Below are 25,914 nucleotides of genomic sequence, written 5' to 3'. Positions count from 1 at the left end.
AGTACTTACTTAAAGAGCAAAGTATGTACGATGATTCTTTCTAATTTTACTTTCCATTTAATGAAATTTGTCCCCAGAATTTTCCTTGGAAAATATTGGAGTCAAAAAGTATCTCCTTTCCCAACAAAGAAAATAATCAAATAAATAACGGTTCCGGCGCGGGTGAATCGCTCTTTTATCCTTTGTGGGAAAAGTAAACGTGATTTCATGTTGTGTTAGATGATTTCCGTTGCTTTTATCTTTTTGGTTTTAGTCGACTCGGCTAATTTATTTTTAAGTTAAGGAAATAAAATATCGCTTCGGACGTCTACAGTTTTCTTTAAACTTGATAAATTAATAGAACATCACTCGCAAGGTACAATCGCATTAGGTATATTGAAGCGGTCACGGTGCTCAAAAATATCCGAACATGCAATGCACTTTGGCGTCTGGTGAATCACTGTAGTAGTACACACAGTAGCTTACCTACGACGTACGAATAATATATATGTATATACACACTGTTAACTATCAACTGATAATTTTCGTAAGCCTTAATTCGATGGTCACTTGGTCAGTACCTAGTAGGTAATATGTTGCTGTTAGTACTTACCTTCAGTGGCCATTAGATATATCTTAGGGCTAAGGTCTGAACACGCATCTATTGTCAAGGCATTGAGTGAGTGTTCAGATATTTATAACACCTTGGCTGCTCTGATACCTATCTGATGGCGACTGTACACGGAGTAATACATTAAATCGTTGATAAATGTTCCTGGCTTGGCGTCATTAGGAAATAACGACCAATGAACATAAACCCACGCAGTTAGCGCCCCGCCTGTCTATCGAGGCCTATCGAGGCCTATTATTGCGTTAGTAACAGAGAGTAGGTATTAAATTAATAAAGAGTATTAACCTGTTACAGGCATAAAAGTGCGCAAGCATAACACATTATACCTACATACCAACCTAAGCTTAACCACGGGTCGAGGCCCCTCTTCTGCAGGCGACGCCCTAGCTTCCCAACAAATGTTTTTTCTCCTCAGCAGCTCGAACAAGGGTACTTTGCTACTTAAAAATAGTGAGCAAAATCGCATTTTGCTCACTGAGTGAGACAAAATGAGCAACGTGCGATTTTGCTCACTGTTTTTAAGTAGCAAAGTACCCTTGTTCGAGCTGCTGAGGTGAAAACTTAATTGTTGGTATATCTTAAGAAAACATGAGTGAATAGAGGTAAGTGATGAAGAAGGAATACATTTTTCGGGTTTCCTAATATGTTCTCACTGCTGAGGTGAAAAGTTTTGTGAACTACACGAGAGCAAAGTTATTTACATCTCGTGCGCTTTTGAGTCCCTTACTACGCTCAAGATTTTAAATTAGTATAGAATCTTTCGCTTGCACGGGACTCAAAATAAGCACTCGAAGAAATATCAAACTTTGATCTCTTGTTGTACAAATAACTATGTATTGCGCACCAGCACCAGTGACAGAGACGTCTCCACAAGTTCATAGCAAGGGAGACGAAGAAGTAGATAGATAAACCCCGAGTACTTACCGTACTTATTAGGTACTCGTCCCTCGTTTACACAGTTTTAACCGCTATTCGGTAACCACTAAGCATGCTTAGTGGTAAATTCGATTGTCTCACCAGTGGTGTGGTTCACAGCTTTTTATTTAACTCATCCTCTTTAGCTTTACAATTTACATCCATGTAGGTACCTACGTACGCCTTACTTAAATGAATCTAGGAAAAATTTCATTATGAATCCTCTTTGATGTCAGTCGATGTAAATAGTAGTTTATGCAACAGTGATATAATAAGGGTTCTTAAAATTCAAGGGTCGAAGTTACAAAACGAGACGTAGTCGAGTTTTGTAAAAAAAGACCCGAGAATTTTAAGAACCAATTATGAGCTGTTGCATACATTACTTTTTCTATGACAGCTGCAGCAAAAAAAAAAAAAAAAAGAGTTATTATTAAAAAAAAAGAGTTATTATAAAAAAAAAAGAGTTATTATTAAAAAAAAGAGTTATTATTAAAAAAGAGTTATTATTTAAAAAAAATTGAGTTATTATTTAAAAAAAAAAAGAGTTATTATTGTAAATGAAAACATACCTCTTTCAATCAAGATGATCGGAACTTGTATCTTTAAAAAAAATAAAGCAGTTGTATTATACTCATAAGATGACTGCTAGCAGTCATCTTATGAGCCTATAGACAAAGCATTCAAATGACATTGCTTTAGATATCACTGTCAGTCATTTAATTGACACATTTAAGTGCTGGAGTAGAAAAAATAAATACCTATGTTCCCTTACCTAACCACCATCCTGTCCTTTCAACTAATCTATATTTAAGAGGTCCCCGACGATCAAAGGATATACTTATAGAAAATCAATGAGCGTTTCTTGGTCAGTGAATTTCATTCCGAGCTATACGAGGCTTAGATTTAAATCTGTGCGAAGTAGGGTTGGATCAATCTGTCGTAACCTTTTACCTAACCGTTGATAGATGGGTCGTTTCGTTTATCAGTAATGTAGGGAAATGTGTAAGTGACTTACGAGGGTCTAATAGGATAAGCGTAGCAATAAACAAACTTTTAAACTGTAGTACATACCTACATTTTTTTACAATTGAATATGTACCTATGGAGTGGCATCCTAATACCGATAAACGGACGACGTTTCGTTTCGTTCGAATCATAATTAGGTAATATACGAAGTATTGCTAAATAAAAGTTTAGATATAGGTTAAATTGCTAGAGGTAGTTTATTTTCCTACGCCTTACATTATATACCTACTTATAGTCGAATATAAGTACCTAATATATGTTTATGCCTCGGTGCCTCCACGTTTTTGTGCCTACTTATAGAGACTGTCGGTGAAGAATGACCCAGTTTCACTATTGTCAGATATCTCACAATGGACCTTAGAATACGACCCTGGATGAATGGGTGCAATTTGCCATCTAATTTTTAAAGTGCAAGCAGGTTTTGTGTCAAATCATTCATAGGTATTAACACTAACAGAGTTCAAAAGTACCTACTTACTCTGTAAATAAAGTTTCGATGTAATACTCGTACCGGTATTCCAAGAAGTCTATATCTACATTATCAAAAGCTGAGCATTGTTTATTTACCCCTACCTTCTGCTCATATTAGGTAGGTCTAGGTACCTATTATACCTATTAACCTATTATATATATTCTATTCATCTTCAAGAATATATCTGCCATCACGGACCTCATTTTATACGATGCCAATAATCATAACCGCTCTATCTTACGCCGATATCGATATTAAATAAACGTAAACCAAAGAACGTCGGTGCCGTGTTTATAGAGGGCTGGATGAAATGGTACTCGATATAAAAATTGCCGAATACGAAAATATAGGTACATGAAAGACGTAAACATGAAAATTTAATGAGATTTGCTATAAGAATATTAAAGAGCCCTAATGTAAATGAAAATACCTATGAGTCAAAAACGTACGTAATTTTTTTTTTTAAATAATTGTATCATGCAAATTTAAAGTACGAAAATTTAGCTTTGAAATTCGTTTGCGTATGATGTCCACAGAAAAGAGCAATGCTTAACTCATACCTACCTACCTACTAAAAAAGTTTTTGTTCCATATTAATTTTTTACATAAACAATGGATCTAAATGTTATCAATTTGTGGCAAAGGCAATTAGGTTATATTATTACAATTTTAACAATAGGTATCCCACCAAAAACATTTTTATGTAAAATGTTGCCAAGACGAAATCATAAGGCTCGCACTGACAAAAAGTTAATTATCAGATATCTTGTAGAGCCAAGCTTCTAACTCTACAGGCCCTACCTTCACAGACTCTACACCTTAGTCAAAATATGTGGCTTGACCGTTTCGTCACATGGGCGTAAGGTGAAAAATGTATTCACTATTCATTATTTTTTATTATAAAATAGTTCTTGTAATAATGAAACGGCCTAGCCACATATTTTGACTAAGGTGTAGAGTCTGTGAAGGTAGGGCCTGTAGAGTTAGAAGCTTGGCTCTACAAGATATCTGATAACTTTTTGTCAGTGCGAGCCTTATGATTTCGTCTTGGCAACATTTTACATAAAAATGTTTTTGGTGGGATTTCACATCTTTTTGTAAGTTGCTTATGACAATAGTGATGGGCAGGACATCAATTTAAAATGAGTTTGTATGAGTACCTCTTTTTCAAAAATGAGGTGTTACAATGTCTTACTTCAAATGAGGTGAGGTACTGGCATATTTTCATATTTTCAGCATCAGCATCGGCTATTTTCTCCGATAAGTTCAGAGCTTATCGGAGTTATCGGCAACAAAAACTAGTTAAACCGAATTTTTAGTCAAACACAACTTGTCAGTCAGTAAGAACCAGGAAAGTTATACTCATCCCATTCTTTTGGGTGCTAGTACTAGAAAAGATAGAGTTATAGACAGTATGATATATATGATTCTCTCTGTTTGGTATGAGACAGTCCTGGGCCAAACCATATAATATAATTATACTCCTATTATCCTTTACACATAAATATTTAATTTGAATGCAATTCTCGAGGTGAAGAAAAGAACTTGAACAACAGAAGACAGATCAATTTAAGAACTAAGAATCAAACCAAGGACCTAGTGACCCACATCCTACATAGAAACTTTGATGCTTTTATGAAACTTGTTCTAATTTAGCTGTTTTATGGATTGTTCAATTCAATTTCAATCCTTGCTACTTGATATTATTTACAGTTGAATAATAATATATTTCAATAAGAATAGTAGCCTTAAAACTACACGACCGTTTTTTACCAAAGTAAGGAGAATAAATTCCATATTTTCTTCTAATTAGATATCATTATAGATAAAAATAACTAACTTACCACTTCAGATCATTTAACAGTAATGTGATACTAAATAAAAGCACATTAACATTCGCGCCATAACTCCAAACTCTTACTTTTCTTTGTTCCGTCACTGTCACTACTGTCAGTGTCAGCTGCCTATGAATTGCGTTTCATTTCGCACTATTTCTTGCGAATTCAGTCTTACTTTTATCATGTTGATTGTTGAGATTGTCGAGTGAAGAAATAGAATAACAGGAAATTTGCATTCCATAGATAATTACTATAAAACAGTCTATGAAAATTAGCATTTATGTGTCCGCACCTGCTGATTCGATCGGAGAATTTCATCAGATTGGCGAAAAATTGTCGTGTCTGGATACCACTTATTCAACGTTGTTTACGAAGAACGGTAACAAAAAGTAATACAAATTCAAATCATTACGTAAAGTACATGTTTATTACACTTAGTAAATTATACTTACTATTTAATTACTATACTGACGTAAATTGTCACATTTTGTGTAAACCACCGACCGTATTCACCGTATTATATTGCAATAATTTAAATAATATTTTGTTCAGTAATCCTCTACTGTTTCTAAGCATGCTTCGTAAATGCTCACGTCACATGCTCAGTCAGAGGCGAACCACGTTCGACGTCTTGCCGCCCTGTCACACTTACGTACGAATTTACAAGTGCGACAGAGAAGCAACACGTCGTACTTCGTTCTAATGACTTAGATTTCCCGCGCCATTCGGCCATTTTGACAAGTGAGTTAGGATTAAAAAGGCGTAAGATGTATGAAAGCGTGCAGCACTTATTAGCACTTACGCTTGTTGTCTTTCGTGTTTAATTTTTAACGTATTTTCGGTGGTGATATTGAAGTGTCTGTCTCACTCCCTCTTTTGGTATTTCTAATTCATTGTGTTTCATTTTGAAAGGATTTTTGAAGAATTTGAAGTGTTCATGTCAATGTCACAGTGACGCGGTGAATGGTACAAACTCAACGCATTTCTCGGTGGACCTTTTGCCATTGCAATAAGGTTTGTAGTTCGGCAGTTGACAGTGTGGACGGTTACTCGTTTCTTAATTTGAGTGTCAGTGAGCCGGCGAGCACCTAGCGGCTCGCGCCTCGCGCGAGAGTTGGTTGTGAAGGGCGTGTAAGCTATGAGGCCCGCGAGTGAATTTGAAAGGATGAGAGTTTTTTGAAATTTGAAGTTTGTGAATGATTTGTGTGGCAAGAGGTGTATGTGATGCGCGCGAGTAAATGAGTTAAATGAATGGAGGAGTGAAGTAAGACATTTTTGCGGTGTGAAGTACTGCGACAATTTAACATAATGAGCGGTACAAAAGAGGTGCCTCGCGAGTGAGCGACTCAACACTATATGACAATCTTCTGATTTAAAGGATTGCGGGTGATTTAATATTAAAAATCCTGAAATACGTACCTGGGGACATCTTTTATATACAATCTGCTTTTTTACTGATTCCCCATACAAACTTCAACCCCCTTTTTCCACCCCTTTTCACCCTTACGGGTTGATTTTGGGGTTGAAACTATTTTATATCCTTTCCCATAACAATAACTATCTACATACCAAATTTCAACTAAATCGGTTCCGCGGTTATTGATTTCCCATACAACATTCCACCCCCCTTTTCACCCTCTTAGGGGCTAATAATTTCAAGTTTTTGAATTTTTTTGTTGTTTGTGGACTAATACTATCTCACATACCAAATTTCAGCTTCCTAGGACTTCAGAAAGTACCCTAGAGGTTTTGACGATCAACAGTGAGTGAATGAGTCAGTGACGAAATCGGGGCTTTTTAGACACGAATAAAATCCAAAGTATAAGAGCTATGCAATTGAACATTTTTATGCTTAATAAGTCCACTATTGACATCATATCCCGAGAGTTTTGTTTACCTGGTATAATCCAAACCCAAGTTAAGAGGGTTCAAAAAAACGACGAAGCGCTTCGAGAAAAGGTAGGTAGTGCGCTTGCGCTTCGCTTTGCTCGTCTTGGCGGGGGCACTACCGTGCCCCCAGATAGAGTCTGTGCGGAAAGAGAAGAGTCGTAGAATGTATTCGATTCCATACATTTCACGACTCTTCTCTTTCCACACAGACTCTATCAATGATGACGAGATATTTGCCGAGAAGGTACCTACTAATACAAAGGTAAACATACAATTTTAGTTTCTAAAAAAAAAGGAAAATATCACGTACGGTGAAATTGCGATTAAGTATGTTGTAGAGAATCTGTCCACCAAATTTTATAAAAAAAAAACGATACAATAAAAATCGGCTCTGACAAACATCAAGAATGCATTCGAAATAGAAGCTTTAATAATTCCCCGCCACAATGTTTGGTAATTCTAAACAAACGAACATCAAATGTTGCCGTGTTCATTTAGATTGCAGAACATTGATATAGTATAAATAACTGGATACCCAATCAGCCGCCAAAAATGGCCCCACAAAAGTGATGTCAAAACAGATCATGCATTACTTTTTCGTTTAGTCTTGTTTGAAACGCTCAAATGTGAAGTTGTCAACAATTACGAAATGTGCCGTTAAAATATGTAAAAATAACAATGATAAAACAAGGAAAAAGGATGGAATGTATTTCTTTCGGTTAGTTCTTTGGATAGCATTACATAATTTATGTAATCTGGTGGTAATTTTATGGTTTTGAATAAATTAATTTGTTAGTACCAAAGAAGGGATGTTAAGGAACAAAAATCTAATGAGTCGATGTGAGGTCAATATTTTTTTATATTTTTATATGGAATTCATAAGAAATAATTATTATGTTTAAATTCAAGATTTCCAAGAAAACCTATGCGACGACTGCTATTTAATTATAGCAAGAGATAGGGGTGACGCAGTTTTAAACAAGGCAAAACGGCACTTGTGTGTTCGGCCCATTTCCCTGTTTCCGACATATACACCACCAATAAGGGCTTATATCGACTAACTGTAAATGCTAAACCTGTCGGAACACAGTGACAACCACAGGATTTTTTTTATAAAGTATAGGTAGACTTTATAAAAAAATCCAATCAGTATCTAAATGTCCCCGTGCACCCGCGCTATGAGTAAATGTAGATCTTAAATACACAGTTATTTAATAAGTAGAATTTATTTCAAGGAAATTAGTATTTAAAGACGTATACTTACGAATTAAAAATTTGATTTGTTTGAATTTGAACCACGAATTAATTTTATTTGAGCTCCCGATTAAATTAAATTTGTTTTATTTATTACTTCAATTGGTTTTCCTGTACAGTAATACATATTAAAGTGTACCAAAGTGACTCCATTCGTTCATTATTCTCGTTTGACGTTGTTTGACGTAAATACGTTACGTTTAGTGCCATCGGACTAAATTTTTTAACAGTGTTGGTACTTATGTTTGCAAATTTGACACTTAATGCTTACGACATTAAGTTCTTTTCTGTACGAAACATTTATCTTGACTCAAAATTTACGTAAGCGTTTTTATCATCAATGCAAATGGTGCGAAACGTCATTGGGATCCACATTTCTTGACGTTTTTGTTCTGCTTTGTGTGTCTATTTCTTTTATATTAAGTCAGTGTTGCAGAAACAAACATTAGAGCTATTCGGTTAGTTCCGTTGTTTGCATTTGCATCTGGATGTTGAGGATTAAAGATTCATTTCCGTTCTAGTTGTTTTGCAGGCAGGATCTATAATAACTACATTTCTATCAGATACATTATGATATGAGCTAGAACTACAATTTACATAACAAATTGTAGATTTTGTATTTAAGACTAGCGACTCGCCCCGGCTTCGCACGTCATCCCGCCATCTCTTTTTTGGTCTGCCTCTGACCCGGCTAATCTGCTGTGTCCATTCGGTACCTAGCCAACTTGGCCCACCTACCCTTGGCCAGATGTGTCTAAATGATATTTGAATGATAACCAAATCATTCAAATATCATTCTGATGTCAGTGCACGTTCGAATTGGCCTGCAAGAATGACATAACACTAAACTTACCTACTTTTATTTTAACTTTAACAAACGACAACCTACTGTCGTCCAACACTTACCTATGTTCGTTGGCTCAACAGGTGCTAGAGCTGAGCACCATTGACTTGATTGTAGCTGATATCCGACGGTGTTCCGGAGTTTAATGACGTCAGTTTTTCTTTTTTTAGACCAGAGGGCCCACCGCGAATAATGAAATTTCGTTATCTGCCTCTCTCTCTCTCGTTCTTGCATGTTCGATATGCAGATCGAGTACTTCTATTGCCGTAAAATAAAAAAATCTAATGCCTACTTACGAGAAATGAGATTTTTTGGCTTTTTCTGTTTGACAGTGATTTGTATCCAATGTACCATATAGGTATACCTATGTAGAAATTACCAAAGGGCATATTTTTTGTAGGTACCTACCGCTTTTGGTTGTCCAAGTAGGTACGCTCTGTTCACGGCGCGATCCTCTCCCATTCCCTCTAAGCTTGGCTTGGACACATACAGTAATTGTAACATACCTAGTATACTCTTACCTACTGCTAAAAATAAATGAAAAGCATAACCCGCCTAAAAATGGCATATTTTCCAAGATTTTCTTGTCAAGACGCGGCCTTTATGTTGAATATTTTACGTGGTCAGAACACAAAATATACGGTCGGAATGTTATTTCAGACCAGCAATAATCCGACTACAGCGAAACCCGGCTTATAGGGGACTTGCTAGAGGTATAAACTATTTATCGCGGTATAATATCCAAGGCACGTTTCTTCTAGAAAAAATATCATACCTATTGTACTAAACAGTGGAGAATCCTAAGCGTGTTCGGAGTTTTAAAGTAGTCGAAGGCTTTAAAACGCTCACCTGCTGCGAAAACTTCTCAGAAAGAAGAAAATCTTTCCCATCTCTATTGCCATATTCTATTCAATTGACAGGCCCATATAAGCAATTTCCAAATTTTGATGTTGCTACTCCCCTGCTTGCTGAACTTCTCATTCTTTCTTTTCAAAGCCGCCTGGGGCGCAACCGGCAACAAAATAATGGACCTGTCATTTGAAATGGCAATCGAGTGGACAAGACTTTCCTCTTTCGGTTTTTACGATAGCCGTCTTGAATATTTTGCGGATCGGATACTAATACAGTCGCAGGAATTTGAGATTTTGGTATAAGGTTTGCTGTAAGAAAACGTTAGGTACTCGTACGTTTTTTTACAGCAATTATCAAAAGCAAAAGCTTATTTTGCTCCGGGTAAGAGAAACAATATGAGGATTCTCTATAAGTGTTTCTCTTTGTCCCATTTATTTAACCTTAATAATAAGTGGAAAGACTTTCTGCCCAAGAATCGTTTTTCAATAAAAATATAATAAGACTAGAATTGTTCGTACGTGGAATACTCGACGCGTCTTCACAGTTTCAAACTTTTAAAAGTAACGTCTTCAAAGCTCACCTGACGCTACTAGAGTATCTCACTAAGAACTCGCTCGATAATCGCGCACGATCGGATATTGCATCCTCAAATCGGAGACTTATCTATACTATCTATAATCTGTGTAGATTGCTGGCGATAAGCCGGAGCGATTCCTCTTTACAAATAGTCAGGCAGTGGCGTAGCATGGGCGAATGGGGCCTTTACCCACGGGCTCGCACTTAGGGGGGCCTCGCAAAGCCAACATTTTTATTACCTTGGGAAAACAGATTGAAAAGGGGCCTTGCATATGTGGTTTTCACCCACGGCTAGATTGGTTCACGCTACGCCACTGGTAAGACTATTAGCTATCAAAATAGATGTGCTCTAACATAAAAGCTGTATTTTTTATCTCGACTGTTGTTCTAATTGCCTACTCCTTACTAAGTTAATAATATGGTTAAGCGACAGAAAGCGGGATGAAAATTGGCACCTAGCATGCACAAAGTATGCAAAAAAGTGTAAATAACCCTAAGAACCAAGTTTCTACTGTAATTCTAATTTATGCAGCATTCAACCTATCAGTTTACGTCACGCTCCACGATTGCAGCAAGTTTCAAGAATAAATTGCTTCTACCTGAACTAAAACTTAAAATGAAACTCTGTAACTTTAACAAACTAGAGCGCTCGCTCGCACTTGCTCGTGAATTTCGATAAGTAATAGTTTTACCAAGAAAATTACTTGCATAAAAATTCAGAGAGTACGAGAGATAAATTTAATATTTCTCGGTTTTTATCGGAGCGTTCATAATTGAATTCCACAAATAAGTTCATAATTTTTCTAACTTTCTTAATATAAAGTCTTCTCCCAAGCTATTAAAGAATTTTAGACTTTACTTGTGAAGTGATGAACTGATGAAACATTTTTCGCTCTCTCTAGAGTATACTAGAGTCTAGCAAGAAATAGTTTGAAATGATTGAAACACTTTACCTTTTAGAAAAGCGAATATGTTTTTTCAAGCAACCTACCATACCTTTTACCTCAGGTACTTACCAAACAAAGCAATGGTAAAAGGTACTAAAAATGATTTGTCCTTAGGTACAACGCCTATACTGCCTCGTCGTACCGCCCTTCAACCGTTAGGTAAACGCACGCGATTATCGCATGAAAGTCTTAAATTGTGATTTACTTTAAGATCCCCCGCAAAAACTGAATTCTCGTTAGACTTGGGGCCTTGAACGATAATTAAGGCCCCAGTGCTTATTCCAACCGCTTACGGCGCTTACTGCATTTACTAAGAACAAGCGAGCGCTGTCAGGAAAAACCAGTGAAAAGTGACCTATTCGTTGTAGAATAAGTGTAAAAAGTAGATGAAAATTTACGGCGTCAGGACTTATATAATTTCAGCGACAAGCTTCGTCAAAACATCTACAAACGAATGCCCTTGCCCACCCTGCACCAAGCCTGGGCTAAGACTTTCCATGCTGGCAGCGTTCCCACGCTGTATGGCAATGGAAACTTGTTTGACCAGCCAAGACCCAAAGCGGGGATCATTACCCTTCTCACGTAAACGCATGCGAGTTCTCGCACCGTCTATGAGCCCTAGTGTAAGGCCTGAGTGGACGCTCGAAGCGGAGCGTTCGGCGGGGCGTGCAGCGTGGCGTCGGGCTCACAAGTGATTTGAGCAGCGTGCACTAAGGCCGCTACTATACGTTTGCATTTGTTTTACATGCACGCCGCACGCCCCGCCCCGCTGCACGCCCAACTCGAGAGTCTACTCAGGCCTTATACACTAAAAAGGTTCAAGTCCAGCAGCCTATTAGAGATCACCTTACATTGGTTTTTCTCGCTCAGTATTTATTCTAAGCAATGGTTGCGTTACGGCAGCGGTTGCCAGTAATTGCATCTGAGCTTTAAAAGGTTTAACATGACTAACGAGATACTTCCTGCTCGTTTGAGAAATTTTCAATTAAAATTCACGCGAGGCTTACTGGGTAGCATAATAATATTAAACATAAATACATATTAATTTTATTAACACCATTAAAATGTAAAAACATATATGTGCGCAGGGGCCCGTTTCGCAAAAGCTTGTAACTTGTAATACAAGCGCATGTCACTTTCTGACAGCTTTTGTTAGAAAGGGACTTCCACTAGCGTGCGAAAGTGTTAAAACTTTTCTGAAAAATGTATCTATCTAATATAATCTATCTATCTTAGGGTTGCCATATGTGTGGGGACTCAGACCGGGACATTTAAAGAAAACCGGCCAAGTGCGAGTCGGACTCGCGTTCTAAGGGTTCCGTACATTACACAATTTTTAACAATGTATTTTTCATGTGAAACGTGAGTGAAATGTCTATAAAAACCCATAGGGGTAGCATCAAAAACTAAGTAATTAACTCCGACTCACGCTTGACTGCACATTTCTAATAGGTTTTCCTGTCATCGATATTAGGTAAAGAACTATTTTGTGTTTTTTTTTTCAAAATATTAGCAACTGTGCTAAAATTTGCGAAACTACTGAGTTTCGGAGATAAATTTTCCATGTGTTTAGATGACTATTAATTGACCAGTGAAGCTATTACGAGGGGTGTTCAAAATATTCTCGGTATGAGAATGAAAACAAACAAGTACGAAAAGTTTGATATTTTTATTTTTCAATATACTCCCCCCCTATGTTCATACACTTAAAAGATCGATCAATTATTTTTTTTAATCCTGCATAAAAATATTTTTTATCTTTGGTGTAAAAATGCTCCTCCACTGCCGCCTTCAAAGCTTCATCATCGGAAAATTTATTTCCACGCAGATCCTTTTTAAGATTGGGGAACAAAAAGAAGTCGCTGGGGGCTAAGTCCGGACTATACGGTGGGTGAGTAATAGTTTCAAACCCACATTCAACAATAGCTGCCTTGGCAATATGAGCAGTATGGACGGGGGCGTTGTCATGCAGAAGCATAACACCTTTGGTTAACTTTCCTCGCCTCTTTTCTTTGATTGCATCCTTTAATTGACGTAGAATGTTAGCGTAGTACTGTCCTGTGATATTTACACCTTTTTCTTTATAATCGATCAGTAATACTCCTTCACAATCCCAAAATATCGTGGCCATGACCTTGCCAGCTGAAGGGATGACCTTGAACTTCTTGGGATGAGCTGAACCCTTAATGTGCCACTGCATGGACTCTTGTTTACTCTCTGGGTCATAATGATGAACCCAGGTTTCATCTCCAGTAACCATTCCAGTAACTATTCTTTGCAGCACCTCATCAGGATTTTCACCGCACAGGTCAATAAAATCGGAACAACAAGCTACACGCATGTCTTTTTGAAGCCGAGTCAGCATTCGCGGAACCCATCTTGCACTTACTTTTGACATATTAAGATGGTCATGGATAATATCATGTACGGTACCAATAGAGAGATTGGTTACTTGTGCTATAGATTTTACCTTCACTCGACCATCTTCCGATATAAGTTTTTCCACTTTATCAATATTTTCTTGTGAAGTAGCTACTACAGGCCGGCCAGGTCTAGGGTCGTCTTCAACACTCTCCCTTCCACGTTTAAACTCGCTTGACCACTTTTGAATGGTAGATAAAGAAGGATCTGACTCACGGTAAACACAATCCATTTCCTCTTTTATGGTTTTTTGATTTTTACCCTGTTTTGTCAAGAATTTTATCACGCATCGATGTTCTAATTTAGTTAACATTGTCAATTCCCACATGATGTTCATGTTTGTTCAGCAATTGCAGAAAAACAAAAGAACATCTCGGTTCGAATTATACTTTTTTTTAATGTCAATGAATAAACCTTAGCGGCCAGTAACGAAAGAAATTTTAGAAGAGGTTGTAAGATATCAATACCGAGAATATTTTGAACGCCCTTCGTATGTAGATTTACAGGGTCAACCAGCAAAAAACGCGAGCGCAGCGATCGCGAAATTTTTTGTGACAAAATTGTGAAAGCGTGTTAAAAAGGCCGGGCCGGGCCTAAAAATCCGAAGTTCCCCAGTGAGGCGAGTTGGCGCAGCGAGGTCAAAGGCTAAGCTGAAGAAGAGGAGATTTGGAAGACAAACCAAAAATTTAGGTAAAAAGTGAGGCTGAAGGTCGAGCTCAGAAATCTTCACATTACTTAATAAGCCCGAAGCGTACTTATAACCAGCGCGGTGAGCTTTCATGCGAGGCAAATGCCAAGCTTCTGAAACAAATGTTTATATTTGTTAATTAAAAATTAAGTGACGTCGAAGGTCGAGCTGTAAGAAAGCAGCGCTCTAACACGAACCAATCGTCAAATGTTAGTCAACAATAATATGTGTCATATTTATGTACTAGAGTTACTCGGAGGGCCGAAGTTCCATTGATGAGGTTTTAGGCCCTCGGGAGCCTGAAATTCGAGCTCTACATTACAGACTTTAAAAGCTATAAAATAACATAATTTACATAATCATCTACTGATTGTGTGTCTGAGAAACTGATATTGGACATTATGTAAAAGTAGGTACCATAAAACATTTTTTTTTTAATTTTGGCCATATGGAACGTAGAAATGTAGGTATATTATTATTTACCAAGTCCAGCCCCCTACTAAATAACTATGATTTTTAAACCAGGACAAGTTCCTTATCGGCCGGGACGCCGGGACACCGTGCTTCAAACCGGGACATGTCCCGGCGAACCGGGACGTATGGCAACCCTAATCTATCTATATAATACCTTTAAACGAGCAATTCTTGCATACTTATTTATTTATTTATATGTATTTATATATATATATATAGATATTGGGGATCTCGGAAACGGCTCTAACGATTTCGATGAAATTTGCTATTTGAGGGTTTTCGGGGGCGAAAAATCGATCTAGCTAGATCTTTACCCCTGAGAAAACGCGCATTTTTGAGTTTTTATATATTTTCCGAGCAAAGCTCGGTTTCCCAGATATCTATCTATCTAATACCTTTAAACGAGCAATTCTTGTTTATTTATTTATTTATATATATATATATATATATATATATATAACGGCGAAAACGGCTCTAACGATTTCGATGAAATTTGGTATATAGGGGTTTTCGGGGGGAAAAATCGATCTAGCTAGGTCTTATCTCTGGGAAAACGCGCATTTCCGAGTTATTATATGTTTTCCGAGCGAAGCTCGGTCACCCAGATATTTTTATCTTTAAACGAGCAATTCTTGTATATTTATTTATTTATATATATATTTCGGGGATCTCGGAAACGGCTCTAACGATTTCGATGAAATTTGGTATATGGGGGTTTTCGTGGGCGAAAAATCGATCTAGCTAGGTCTTATCTCTAGGAAAACGCTATGTTTCCGAGCAAAGCTCGGTCTCCCGGATATTAATTATTAGTCTATTCTCGGGAGAAAATACGTTAAAACAAATGCGAAAATCTGAGTAATTAACTGAATCTGAACTGAAAATCGTGCCAAGAATTAATATATCTCCACACGAAAAGCATTATCCTCCTTTTGACCTAAAAGATATTCTGTAGTCATGTTGAATTTTAAGATTTATTATTCTTTTCAAAATATTTGTTTCTAATTAAAAAAAAATCCATCGAAGATCGGGTTCGATCAATTGAAACACAGTGTAGTTTTTGTAACTAAATTTATTCCCAAAACTATACTTTTAGAAACTCTACAGTATTATTTTCAGTTCCAACACTGTGTTTTCATTAGATATTTATTATTTAACTACAATAAAACATCACATATGATTCGATAACGACGTTTTGTTGTCTACTATTATTTATTATGTCGTTTAGGCAGAAGAGTACATATATATATATATATATGTGTTAAGAAAATTATTCCGAAATGTTCTGTGCTTCCACAAAACCCGACGTATACCTAAATACAGATATTTAAGAGAAGTACTCTGTAGGGCTCCACTTCAAGTAACACAGTAACCCAACTAGTGAAACATAAGCTCGTAAAGGCTCTTTTTATTCTTCAAAAATAGATGAGAAAGTTGCATTTTATCTACAAGAGATGCAGAGTTGAAAGATATTAAAAATATTCGGAACCAACCTGTACACTTTTTCATATAAAATGTATCTTCACAAAATTGTTAATATAATTTATTTTAGTCTCTCAAGATTACATACCAAACGACTGCTGAGCTATTCTATTTTTCTAGTACCGAGAACCGTAATTTATGTAAATATACGGATTCACTTTGCATTTTTCGTAAAAGTATTACGGTTGCACTGCAAAACAGCGAAGTGCAGACAATTTTATAAGTTACATCAGTTGAAATTGAAATTTCTAGACACAATATTCTGTTTTATACAAGAAATAAAGCGAAATGTATATCTGGTAAAAAGAAAGCTTGATAAAGAAACTTCTACGGGCAGTTAAAATGTGGAAGCATATTTTTTATAGCCTTTAATGAACATAAAACAATTAAAACATCAACTCCATTGTCTCCATTTATGATGTTCGAAATAGAGCTCATTTTAGGACATATATATATAATTCTAGATAATTAATAAGTCACAAGAAAGCAGCCGTGTTTTAATATTGATTTTATTTAATTGCCTTAGATTGATTGACATCGCGGCCAAAATAGGGAATTCAGTGAATGTTTGAATCGATCATCAATCTATAGGTAAACTTATTTTCCTTTATATTCTAATGAGCCTGCAAAGAAATCTTACTTAAACGTAATTTAGTCAAAATCTATCAATCATTGCCGTATAAATAAGGTTCGTTTGGACTTAAGTTCAAAGGAAGAACTCCATTGGAAGTTTGAAAAGTTTATAGAAGACATTATTGTGCTTAGCAGGGATGTTGCGGATGCAGATTTTTTGACATCCGCGGATGCGGATGCGGATGCAGATATTTAAAGGCTCACATCCGCGGATGCGGATGCGGATGTCAAGATTAGGTACTTAAAAACGTCCAAATATTACATTTTTAGTATTTTTTTATTTAAAAAAAACGAAACGTTTAGTATTTGAGCAAGAATATAGGTGCGTTATATTTAATAAACAGTAACTTGGCCGACTGGCTGGTCCCCGTGGGGATAACGACCAAAACCCTCGAGTTTTTAAATAAAAAATGCATCAACAATAACAACAAGACAATGGAACTAAGAAACTGGAGGAGGCCTTCACCCAGAGAGGGATCCATACAAATAAACAAAACAACTAAGATAAACATAGATAAACTAAAAGAAGGAGTATGGAAGAAAAGGCTATAATAAAATAATAAAACTTGGCCGACTTTTCTGGATCTAGACGATTTCGTTATAGTTAATGACGAAATTACCTAGCACTTACGCCGCCGCTAAGACGTTCCTGTACCGAATTGTTCGACATCCGCATCCGCATAAGCTCCGCATCGATTTTATGCGGATGCGGATGCGGATGTTGAAAATAATGCGGAAGTTCCGCGGTTGCGGATGCGGATGTTCGCAACATCCCTGGTGGTTAGGTTAGATAAAATTTTCATCATTACATTGTATCAGCTAAAATCCGTCTAATTATGGACCAAGCCCATTTTTGTTGACGCAGGGGTAAATGCATTTAGGCATTTCACCCCCGGACTGGGGAAGACCATTTTGGAGGGTTGGTATGTGGGACTCGCTCCTCCCGTAACTCCCTCTGCTTATGATTGACGATTTTCAAGCAAAAAAACATTATTCTTGCGCTTAATTAACTCGGTTCTAAAACCAAAGTGCTTTTTTAGATTCCATCACTTGCTTAGAAATCAATTCAAGAACTGTTCTTGCGTAGTAAATATCTTTAATGGCAGCTAAAATAAATAGTAGGCGTAGACATTAGGTATATAACTCGCCTTTATCAATCTCCCAAATGGGACTAATTTAAGGTTTTTTCACACCAGAAGCTAACGAGCTGCTCAAACTCATAGGGCGTGCTAAATAAGTAGTATGTGTCAACATATTTAGTACGCTCTACTTGTCATCAGATTTATCGGAGCGGTCAAGGTGCTCAAAAATAACTGAAAATACATTTTAAAGTCTTGATAATAGAGGCTTTGTTGAGATATTTGTGAACACCATGGCCATCTGATTGCGATTGTACAGTCATCTGCAATAATATGTTACTCTTCGAAGGCCGCAAAAATATGTAACACGCTTTATGGCTCTACAAATAAGATAGTGTTAGTATTTTTGCGCGCGGCCTTCGTTGTGTAACATTTTATTTCAGGTGACTGTACACCAATACTACTCCAAAACCAAAATCCACTCTTCGCCAGTCGAATGACATTACCAGTCCACATTAAAATTTGATTAAAGTCAAAAGATACAATTTGCACTTTAGAATTCTATTCAAAAACTTTTGTTACCCGTTTCAAACTTTACATTGCGGTCGTAGTAAGAAATTTTCGACAAAAACGTGATGAAAAGGTATACATTTCGGCATTAATTTAGATGGAAAGTTAGCCAGGCGTGAGCTTCATTCAGCTGCGAAATGGAATTAGTTTTGGCTTTGGGACGGAGAAGAGTTAAAGAAACAAGAGCTAATAACGAGTTTTTTTCGGAAAAGTCACGGTTTTCTTCGCAAAGATTCGTTTCTAGTTCATTATATTTGACTTTACTAGTATATGATAGTTCATATTTAGTAAATCCCGCTTTTTGTCTAGTAAATTCAGAAGTGAGAGGCGATAGTAAAAGGCCATTTATATATTAAATATATATTAAATGTTGAAATAGAGATTGTCGATAGTAAAATTAAAAATATACCTATAACCAAAACACTTTTAAGTCAAAAAATAATTTTGTATTAAGTCAGCTGCCGACGATGCCACAATCTTTTGTAGGAAAAACCCAATGTATCGGGTAAGACGTTTTTTAAACATTAGCAACTTTTAGTTCATTTGCCCATTAAGCATCTAGTTCTAGAAACGTATATTATTTCTACTTTGGCGTGATGAACAAATAACTACTTATGTACTTAGGTAATGTTTAGTGCAGATAAATGTTCAATTCTATCGTAAAATCGTACAGAAGGTTTGTCCCCACCTAGCAAATATCTATCAAGAGCAAAACTGTTTAAATTGCTATAAATTGAAAGTTTACCTGTAATGTGCAAAATTTTACTTATAACAGATATTTGTAGGCGACCTATCCCGAAGTTTCCGACCAGAGCAAAAATAGACAGTTTCACCTGTGACAAAATAATTTCATTGTATTATCGGGGTCTTTGCTGACTAGGGTATTGCCGCGACGTCAACTTCTCGCCATTTAAAAAGTTCGGCACCAACTCTTTTGTTTTCAGTTTTCACTCATCCGCCGAGAATAAAACAAGCACGAAATGAACACTTTTATCTACTGCCTATTGTTTATTATTCATTTATTTTATTAGGTACAGTTTATACGCGCTTCGCCATAAATAATCAATAGAACTTTTAAATAATCTTTTAATCTTAAAATACTTGTATAATATAACTACATTACGTAGGTTCCTATTCAAAGGACTAGTACAATAAAATGTATGGATCACAACACATCACTGCAGGCAATGTAGGTAGAGTCAAGTTCACCTAGTAAAAAAGGTATCATATACTTATACAATCAATTACAAAAATTTGTTAATAAGAAATTGAAACTAAAGCCAGCATCTGACTTGGTATAATATAATTTGGCATATTTTATATCAAAAAAGATGGCCCACGTTTTTTGTTCTCAAAATACATAATTGTTCAAAAGTAGTTCAAAAATAATTTGAAAATTCGTTAATGTAAGTAAGTATTTCACAGTACACGAGAAAGTCCTAAAAGGAGATAACGTTTAGTATTACTACTCTAATTTATATCTTACAATATTCATAATCTCTATTTATTACATACATGATTATATTTAAGGTTTTATTTTGTTTATCTACATAAGCAAACATTAATTTGCCGGAATTACGAAGAGCAAAGTAACGTTTCAATTATATTGTAGAATCTTTGCTCTCGGTAGATGATATTTCAAGCTTCAATCACAATTTAGTTCGCAAATATTGCGAATTCAAATGATACGTACAGTCGCATCCAAAATAACAGACGCACTTCAACAGTCGAGATGGAATCAACCAACACTTCACATGACCGGTACATGAGCCAATATTAAAACTAACCTAAATTCAATTCCATAATACGAGGCTCAGATGTTCACGTAAACACGCGCGTTTCACCTGGAATTGAATTTAGTAATATCAGCGTTTAAAGCTGTCGTGGAACCGTTAAAGCTTGGCTTACTCACGTACGAATACAAATTCGTTGTAGTGGTTCCAGCGGTTCTCTTCTGAATCAACTCCCGGCTTGAGCTCCGCAGCACCGCCGGCGGTGCCGCTGCCGCAGCTGCCCGTCAGCTTGAACCCGTTCTCCTGCAGGTTATCGAAAGCTTGCTCGATGAAGGAATGCTTCAGGAAGAACCGGGACGTGTACCGGTCCGCTAACCCATGGTCCGGGTCGCGGGACTCGTTCAGCGTTTCTCCAAAGACATCGCGACACAGCGTCACTTTTCCACAGACGAGGATACGAGATAACTTGCGGAATTTCACATCAGCCAGGCCGTCACGGCCAAAAGCGAAGCTTCCTCTGTAGCCCACCGTGATGCATCCTTTTTCACGGTTAGGAGGACGAGGATCAGCTTCCCGGACAGCGTTTTCTAAGCCTGGGAGCTTGTAGTGTTTGGCTTCCCGCGCTAGACGCTTGTGCTCGCGGAAGCACTCCGGCAGCACGAGGCCGCCGTCACGGAGGTAATCCAAAACATAGCGGAAGAGAACTCCGTCGCGGTCGAAGAATATACGACCGCGAGCGTCGCGGGGATGCTCCGGGTCGGCGAGCGCGGTGGCCGGCAGGGAGTCGGGTTCGCGGAGTATAGTCTCGCGCGTGGTGGCGTAGTGCACGCCGCCCACGTTGAGCTCGAGCACGTCGGGCGGAGCGTCCGCCATGGTCGGGGGTCGAGGGCGCAGTGGCGCGGCGGCTGCGCGCCCCTCGCTCCCTCCCTGACCCACTTACCGCGCGTCTCGCGAGCCCATCAATAACGCACGCCCGGGTTACTGACTCGCACGTAATTATTTCCCACCCTTTCGAGGGAAAACTTCTCCTTAAAAGCCTTCAAGGTCGTCGTCTATTGTTAGCTAACAGATGGTTTATTATTGCCGATATTCAGACGAATGCTTATTGCGCCGCGCCGGGTGGGTAATTGGGTATACTGTGTGTGTACTCGCTCGCGGCGTACGACTTGGGCATTTTATGTTGATGAAACTTTTATTTTTTTAATTGCGTTGCTGACGTTAGCCGGCCACGTGAGATAATTTTTTAGGTACTATTCGCTGCGTAATGGGATTCTGCGTGTGCTGAAATTTTTAACTCATTACAGAAGTTTTTATGGCCGCCGTGGGAAATACGTTTCGGGTACAGTGCACCTTTAATACCTTTATGAACGAGATGAAGGTTGACGGAGGGCGGGAGTAATTAAACTTTAATAGTGGCTCGTAAAAAGTAATGGTAATGAATTCAAAAGAAGTTTGCCAGAAGGCGTTTATTAACAGGAAAATAAATAGAAACGATGTTATCAAGAAGAAAAAGGTACACGTTTACAATGCCTTTTAATTGTCTATCAGTGAAAACAGTAGGTACCTGTTGCTTGATAACAAACCAAATACTGAACATATCTAAATCATACAATTTAACACCTTAATTAATACAATAGGGATCACGCGAGATTACATCGTTTTACAGCGATGAGACTCTAAATTTGTTTGTCTAATAAAATACCTTTTCAGTCCTTTTTGATGGTGAAGTTGTCGAACGTGTATTGGTCAATGTCCTGTGGGTTCCTGAACTCCGCTTTATCTATTTGGCTGCTTGGGCTGCCGACAGTTTTCAGCCAGTGCATCCTGTGAAAGAAGTCGACGTTACAAAGGTTTTGCGGCTTTGTACACTAAAGCAGCAGAAGTTGCTCTTATTCTCTCACCAATAAAGTCGCGTCAAGATCATTTTGAACACCTGGCCCGCTTAGCAACTTCTACTGCTGACTGTACAGTCACTTGCTAATGGGCGAATCAACTTTTAGACTCAGACTTTTTGCGTCTCCGGCGTTACCAAAAATGTCTCTGTAGTTACCAAATTGACGTTTCCAGTTTTATATTTATAAATGTTTTTGGTCTATCACAGAGTAAATTGCTTGTTTTAGGTATAACATACAATAATCTAAAAGTAATGAACCTATATCACTACATAGTATAAAACAAAGTCGCTTCCCGCTGTCTGTTTGTCTCTATGTATGCTTAGATCTTTAACCCGTGAAGCCGGGGCGGGTCGCTAGTTAATATTAATAAACGAAATTTTCGATTGAGTTACGTTTAAATGTCGTGGGTAGAATAATGTAGGTCTAAAAGTTAGTACTAATAAATTAGCCCTAATATCTAGAGCAACGAAGCTCACAAAAAGTAATAGACGCTTTAATAGCGCTTAAAATAATAATGTGTCATGTTCGTGCCCTTCGTTTCAAACACAGTGAATACGGCGAGTTTTATTTTCAATAGCTTTTATGGGAGTTCTCTTGAATAAAGTTTGTTCAGCGAGAGTCAACATTCGGCAATGTGTACCTACTGTCGTAACGTAAAACCTCCCAACTATAGTTTGATACTACACAACTAGTTCCATACGTAATTAAGTATTGAACAGAAACGTTTGTTTCTTTTTTTTTCATTTTCTCTAGCGTTGTTCTCTCGTTTATGAAAACATTTACCTCAAAACAACCTTATTCACATGCACCTAAAAAATATTTAGTTACTTTTGGGCCATTGTTGGGAGACTTTAGTTAAAAAGCTCTACGCACTGAATTTTATTTAATCCTAGCAAATAAAATAAAAACCGGCCAAGTGCGAGTCGGACTCGCGTTCCAAGGGTTCCGTACATGAAGTCCGACTCACGCTTGACTGCCATTTCTAATAGGTTCCCCTGTCATCTATAGGTAAAGAACTATATTTTGTGTATTTTCTTCAAAATTTTAGACCCAGTAGTTGAGTAGTTTCGGATATAAAGTGGAATAGGAATGGTCGGACAGACAGACAGACAGACGCACGAGTAATAAAACCGCTCCATATAAAGGCTTCAATTTAAAAATGTGGCAAAACCAACGTCCGGAATCGAGAATCTATCCCAGTGGCATGCAATCTCGTGATTAGTCGTGATACATCACGAGTTTCGAGAATGTTGCGGGTACGGGGCAAATAGTGTTTGCTTTTCCTTCAGCAAAGCGAAGAGTAGTGTTGGTAGAAACTAGAGTCTAAAGTCTTTTGAGTCTACATTTGAAGAATTCCACTCGCCGCTACGAGAGTCTGCGCTAAAAAACTTTTGAGTCTTTTAAGTCCCGAGTAGAGTACTTCATTGTCTTTTTTAAGCGCAACTCAAAAGGACTCGAGCCTCCGGATAACTTAATACTCGGTCAACTATTTTGTAGGTTTTATTAAATAATAGTAGTAGGAAATTTATGGAAAGAAAAAATAGATTTCTCTGAATATGACTTAAGCCTCTACAAAAGATTCGGTTCTCTAACAAGTTGAAAAGAACTCAAGTTTCGACTTAATTATATGACTCTGAAAAACACAGTCGAGTCTTGACGCACAGGATTTAAAAGACTGGAGTCTTAAACAACACTAGCGTGATGCGGGAAATTTCAACCACCGGCTATATAATCTTGAATATAATATACTTAATTGTTTTGTTTCCTTTCGTGTTTCGCCAGTAACAAGTTTGAAAGTTGTTATTTTTCAGAAACTGTGACTTAGTTTTAGGTAATGTGGAAAGTTGGAAACAACAGATAATAATATGCTAGTGAAAGTGTAAACATGACGTAAATATCAACAGGTTGAACAGTGTCGGGTTTGCACTTTGCAGTCTTGGCTGCCCTAGGCCCCAGGCCCTGTAGTATGTACTAGCTGCCCCATATATACGTATACAAGTATATGCCAGTCTACTCGGAAAGAGAAGAGTCGTGGAATTATTGAGCCCCATACTTTCCACGACTCTTCTCTTTCCGCACAGACTCTAGTTATATAATCTGTGCTCTAGTGCTAGGCACCGGTTCAATTAAACCATAAAACTAGTTTAAAATTTCAATTTAAAAAAGTTGAAACTTTAACGCAATCCAGTTTGAATAAATAGGCTTGAAGGCAAAAATGTAAATTCATTCCGGCCGTAATTCCCATTACGGCCAATTTGCATATTATCTCTGTTGGGTCCCGTAGGCGTGAATGTTTCGGTTTTTCGATGTGAACACCGGCGTTGTGTGTATTATAGAGTAAAGAGCAGTTGCACATTTATTCTGTGGTTGTCCAGTCGCCATCAGATATATCGAAGCGGCCAAGGTGCTCATTAATATCTGAACACGCCTCTATTGTTAAGGCGTTAGAGCGCTTGTTCAGATATTTTTGAGCACCTTGGCCGCTCCGATATGTCTGATGGCGACTGTACCAACCACAATCGACAGACTGATAAACGTTACTCAGCAGAGAGCTATTAAACTTTCCATACACACGACTCGACTGACTGCTTGAGCTTTACTGTGGGACTTATATATGGTCGATTTGTGTAAGATTGTCTCATAATATTTATCTGGGGGCACGGCAGTGCCCCCGCCAAGTCGAGCAATTGTTTTTATCCGTAACTATAGACTAAGTCCAAAAAAAAAAGAAAAAGAAACGAAAATACCCCTTTTACAGTACATATGGTGGCACTTTACCGTCCTAGTGTAGTGCGGTAATTACCGCAATACGTGCCTATGTCGAAATTTTAAAAAGCCAGCATGTACCTACTGTAAACCGTACACGTGCGAAAAGGTAATTCACAACTCGTGTCGATTTAATACACTCCCTTCGGTCGTGTTTCAATTTATCGCCACTCGTTGCGAATATCCTACTTTTCGCACTTGTATCGTAATGTACTATTACAAGGTTTTCTTTACAATAACTACGACAGAACCCTTCAAAAATACAAATCACTTTAAAAACAATTTTATGTAATTGAACATATGAATTAAACCACGAACCGCCATACGGGTCGCGACAAATTACACTCTTAAATTTAAATCCACGTTTTAAAACATTGCACAGAGTAGGTATTTTCTATTTCTTTATTAGGTACGGTTTCATGCAACTAACATGATTAAATGCAATAGCCTATAAATTTAAGTAAAGCCACAAAGATGACAAAGTTATTAAAAAACCGGGCAAGTGCGAGTCGGACACGCACACGGAGGGTTCCGCAGCATCAACAAAAAATAGAGCAAAACAAGCAAAAAAACCGGCCAAGTGCGAGTCGGACTCGCGCACGGAGGGAACCCTCACCATCAACAAAAAATAGAGCAAAAAAATCGTGTTTGTTGTATGGGAGCCCCCCTTAAATATTTATTTTATTTTATTTTTAGTATTTGTTGTTATAGCGGCAACAGAGATACATCATTTGTGAAAATTTCAACTGTCTATCTATAGCGGTTCATGAGATACAGCCTGGTGACAGACGGACGGACGGACGGACGGACGGACGGACAGTTAAGTCTTAGTAATAGGGTCCCGTTTTTTACCCTTTGGGTACGGAACCCTAAAAAACAAGCAAAAAAACGGTCACCCATCCAAGTACTGACCCTGCCCGACGTTGCTTAACTTCGGTCAAAAATCACGTTT

At 37.6% G+C, this 25,914-nt stretch overlaps 2 protein-coding genes across 2 annotated transcripts in view; both read right to left on the bottom strand.

The window, feature by feature from the left end:
* Positions 1–19,546: 19,546 nt before the first annotated feature.
* Positions 19,547–21,751, bottom strand: LOC134651431 (BTB/POZ domain-containing protein KCTD12). Its single transcript, XM_063506535.1, has one exon. The coding sequence runs from the start codon at positions 21,172–21,174 to the stop codon at positions 20,473–20,475; it is 702 nt and encodes a 233-aa protein (XP_063362605.1). The 5' UTR covers positions 21,175–21,751; the 3' UTR covers positions 19,547–20,472.
* A 255-nt stretch (positions 21,752–22,006) lies between these two features.
* Positions 22,007–25,914, bottom strand: part of LOC134651460 (acylphosphatase-2-like) — a 199,337-nt gene continuing 195,429 nt past the window's right edge. Inside the window, exon 4 of the mRNA XM_063506570.1 lies at positions 22,007–22,125. Within this exon, the coding sequence (XP_063362640.1) occupies positions 22,008–22,125 (118 nt within the window). The 3' untranslated portion in view covers position 22,007. The remainder of the gene's footprint in view (positions 22,126–25,914) is intronic.

The sequence above is a fragment of the Cydia amplana genome, chromosome 10, assembly GCF_948474715.1.
Source record: "Cydia amplana chromosome 10, ilCydAmpl1.1, whole genome shotgun sequence".
NCBI lineage: Eukaryota > Metazoa > Arthropoda > Insecta > Lepidoptera > Tortricidae > Cydia > Cydia amplana.
The sequence above is the reverse complement of the archived record's forward strand: the minus strand, read 5'-3'. Positions and strand labels throughout refer to the sequence as shown.

What these genes read in the sequence shown, in the direction of transcription:
- LOC134651431 (XM_063506535.1), bottom strand. Translation starts at nt 21,174, where the DNA reads ATGGCGGACGCTCCGCCCGACGTGCTCGAGCTCAACGTGGGCGGCGTG.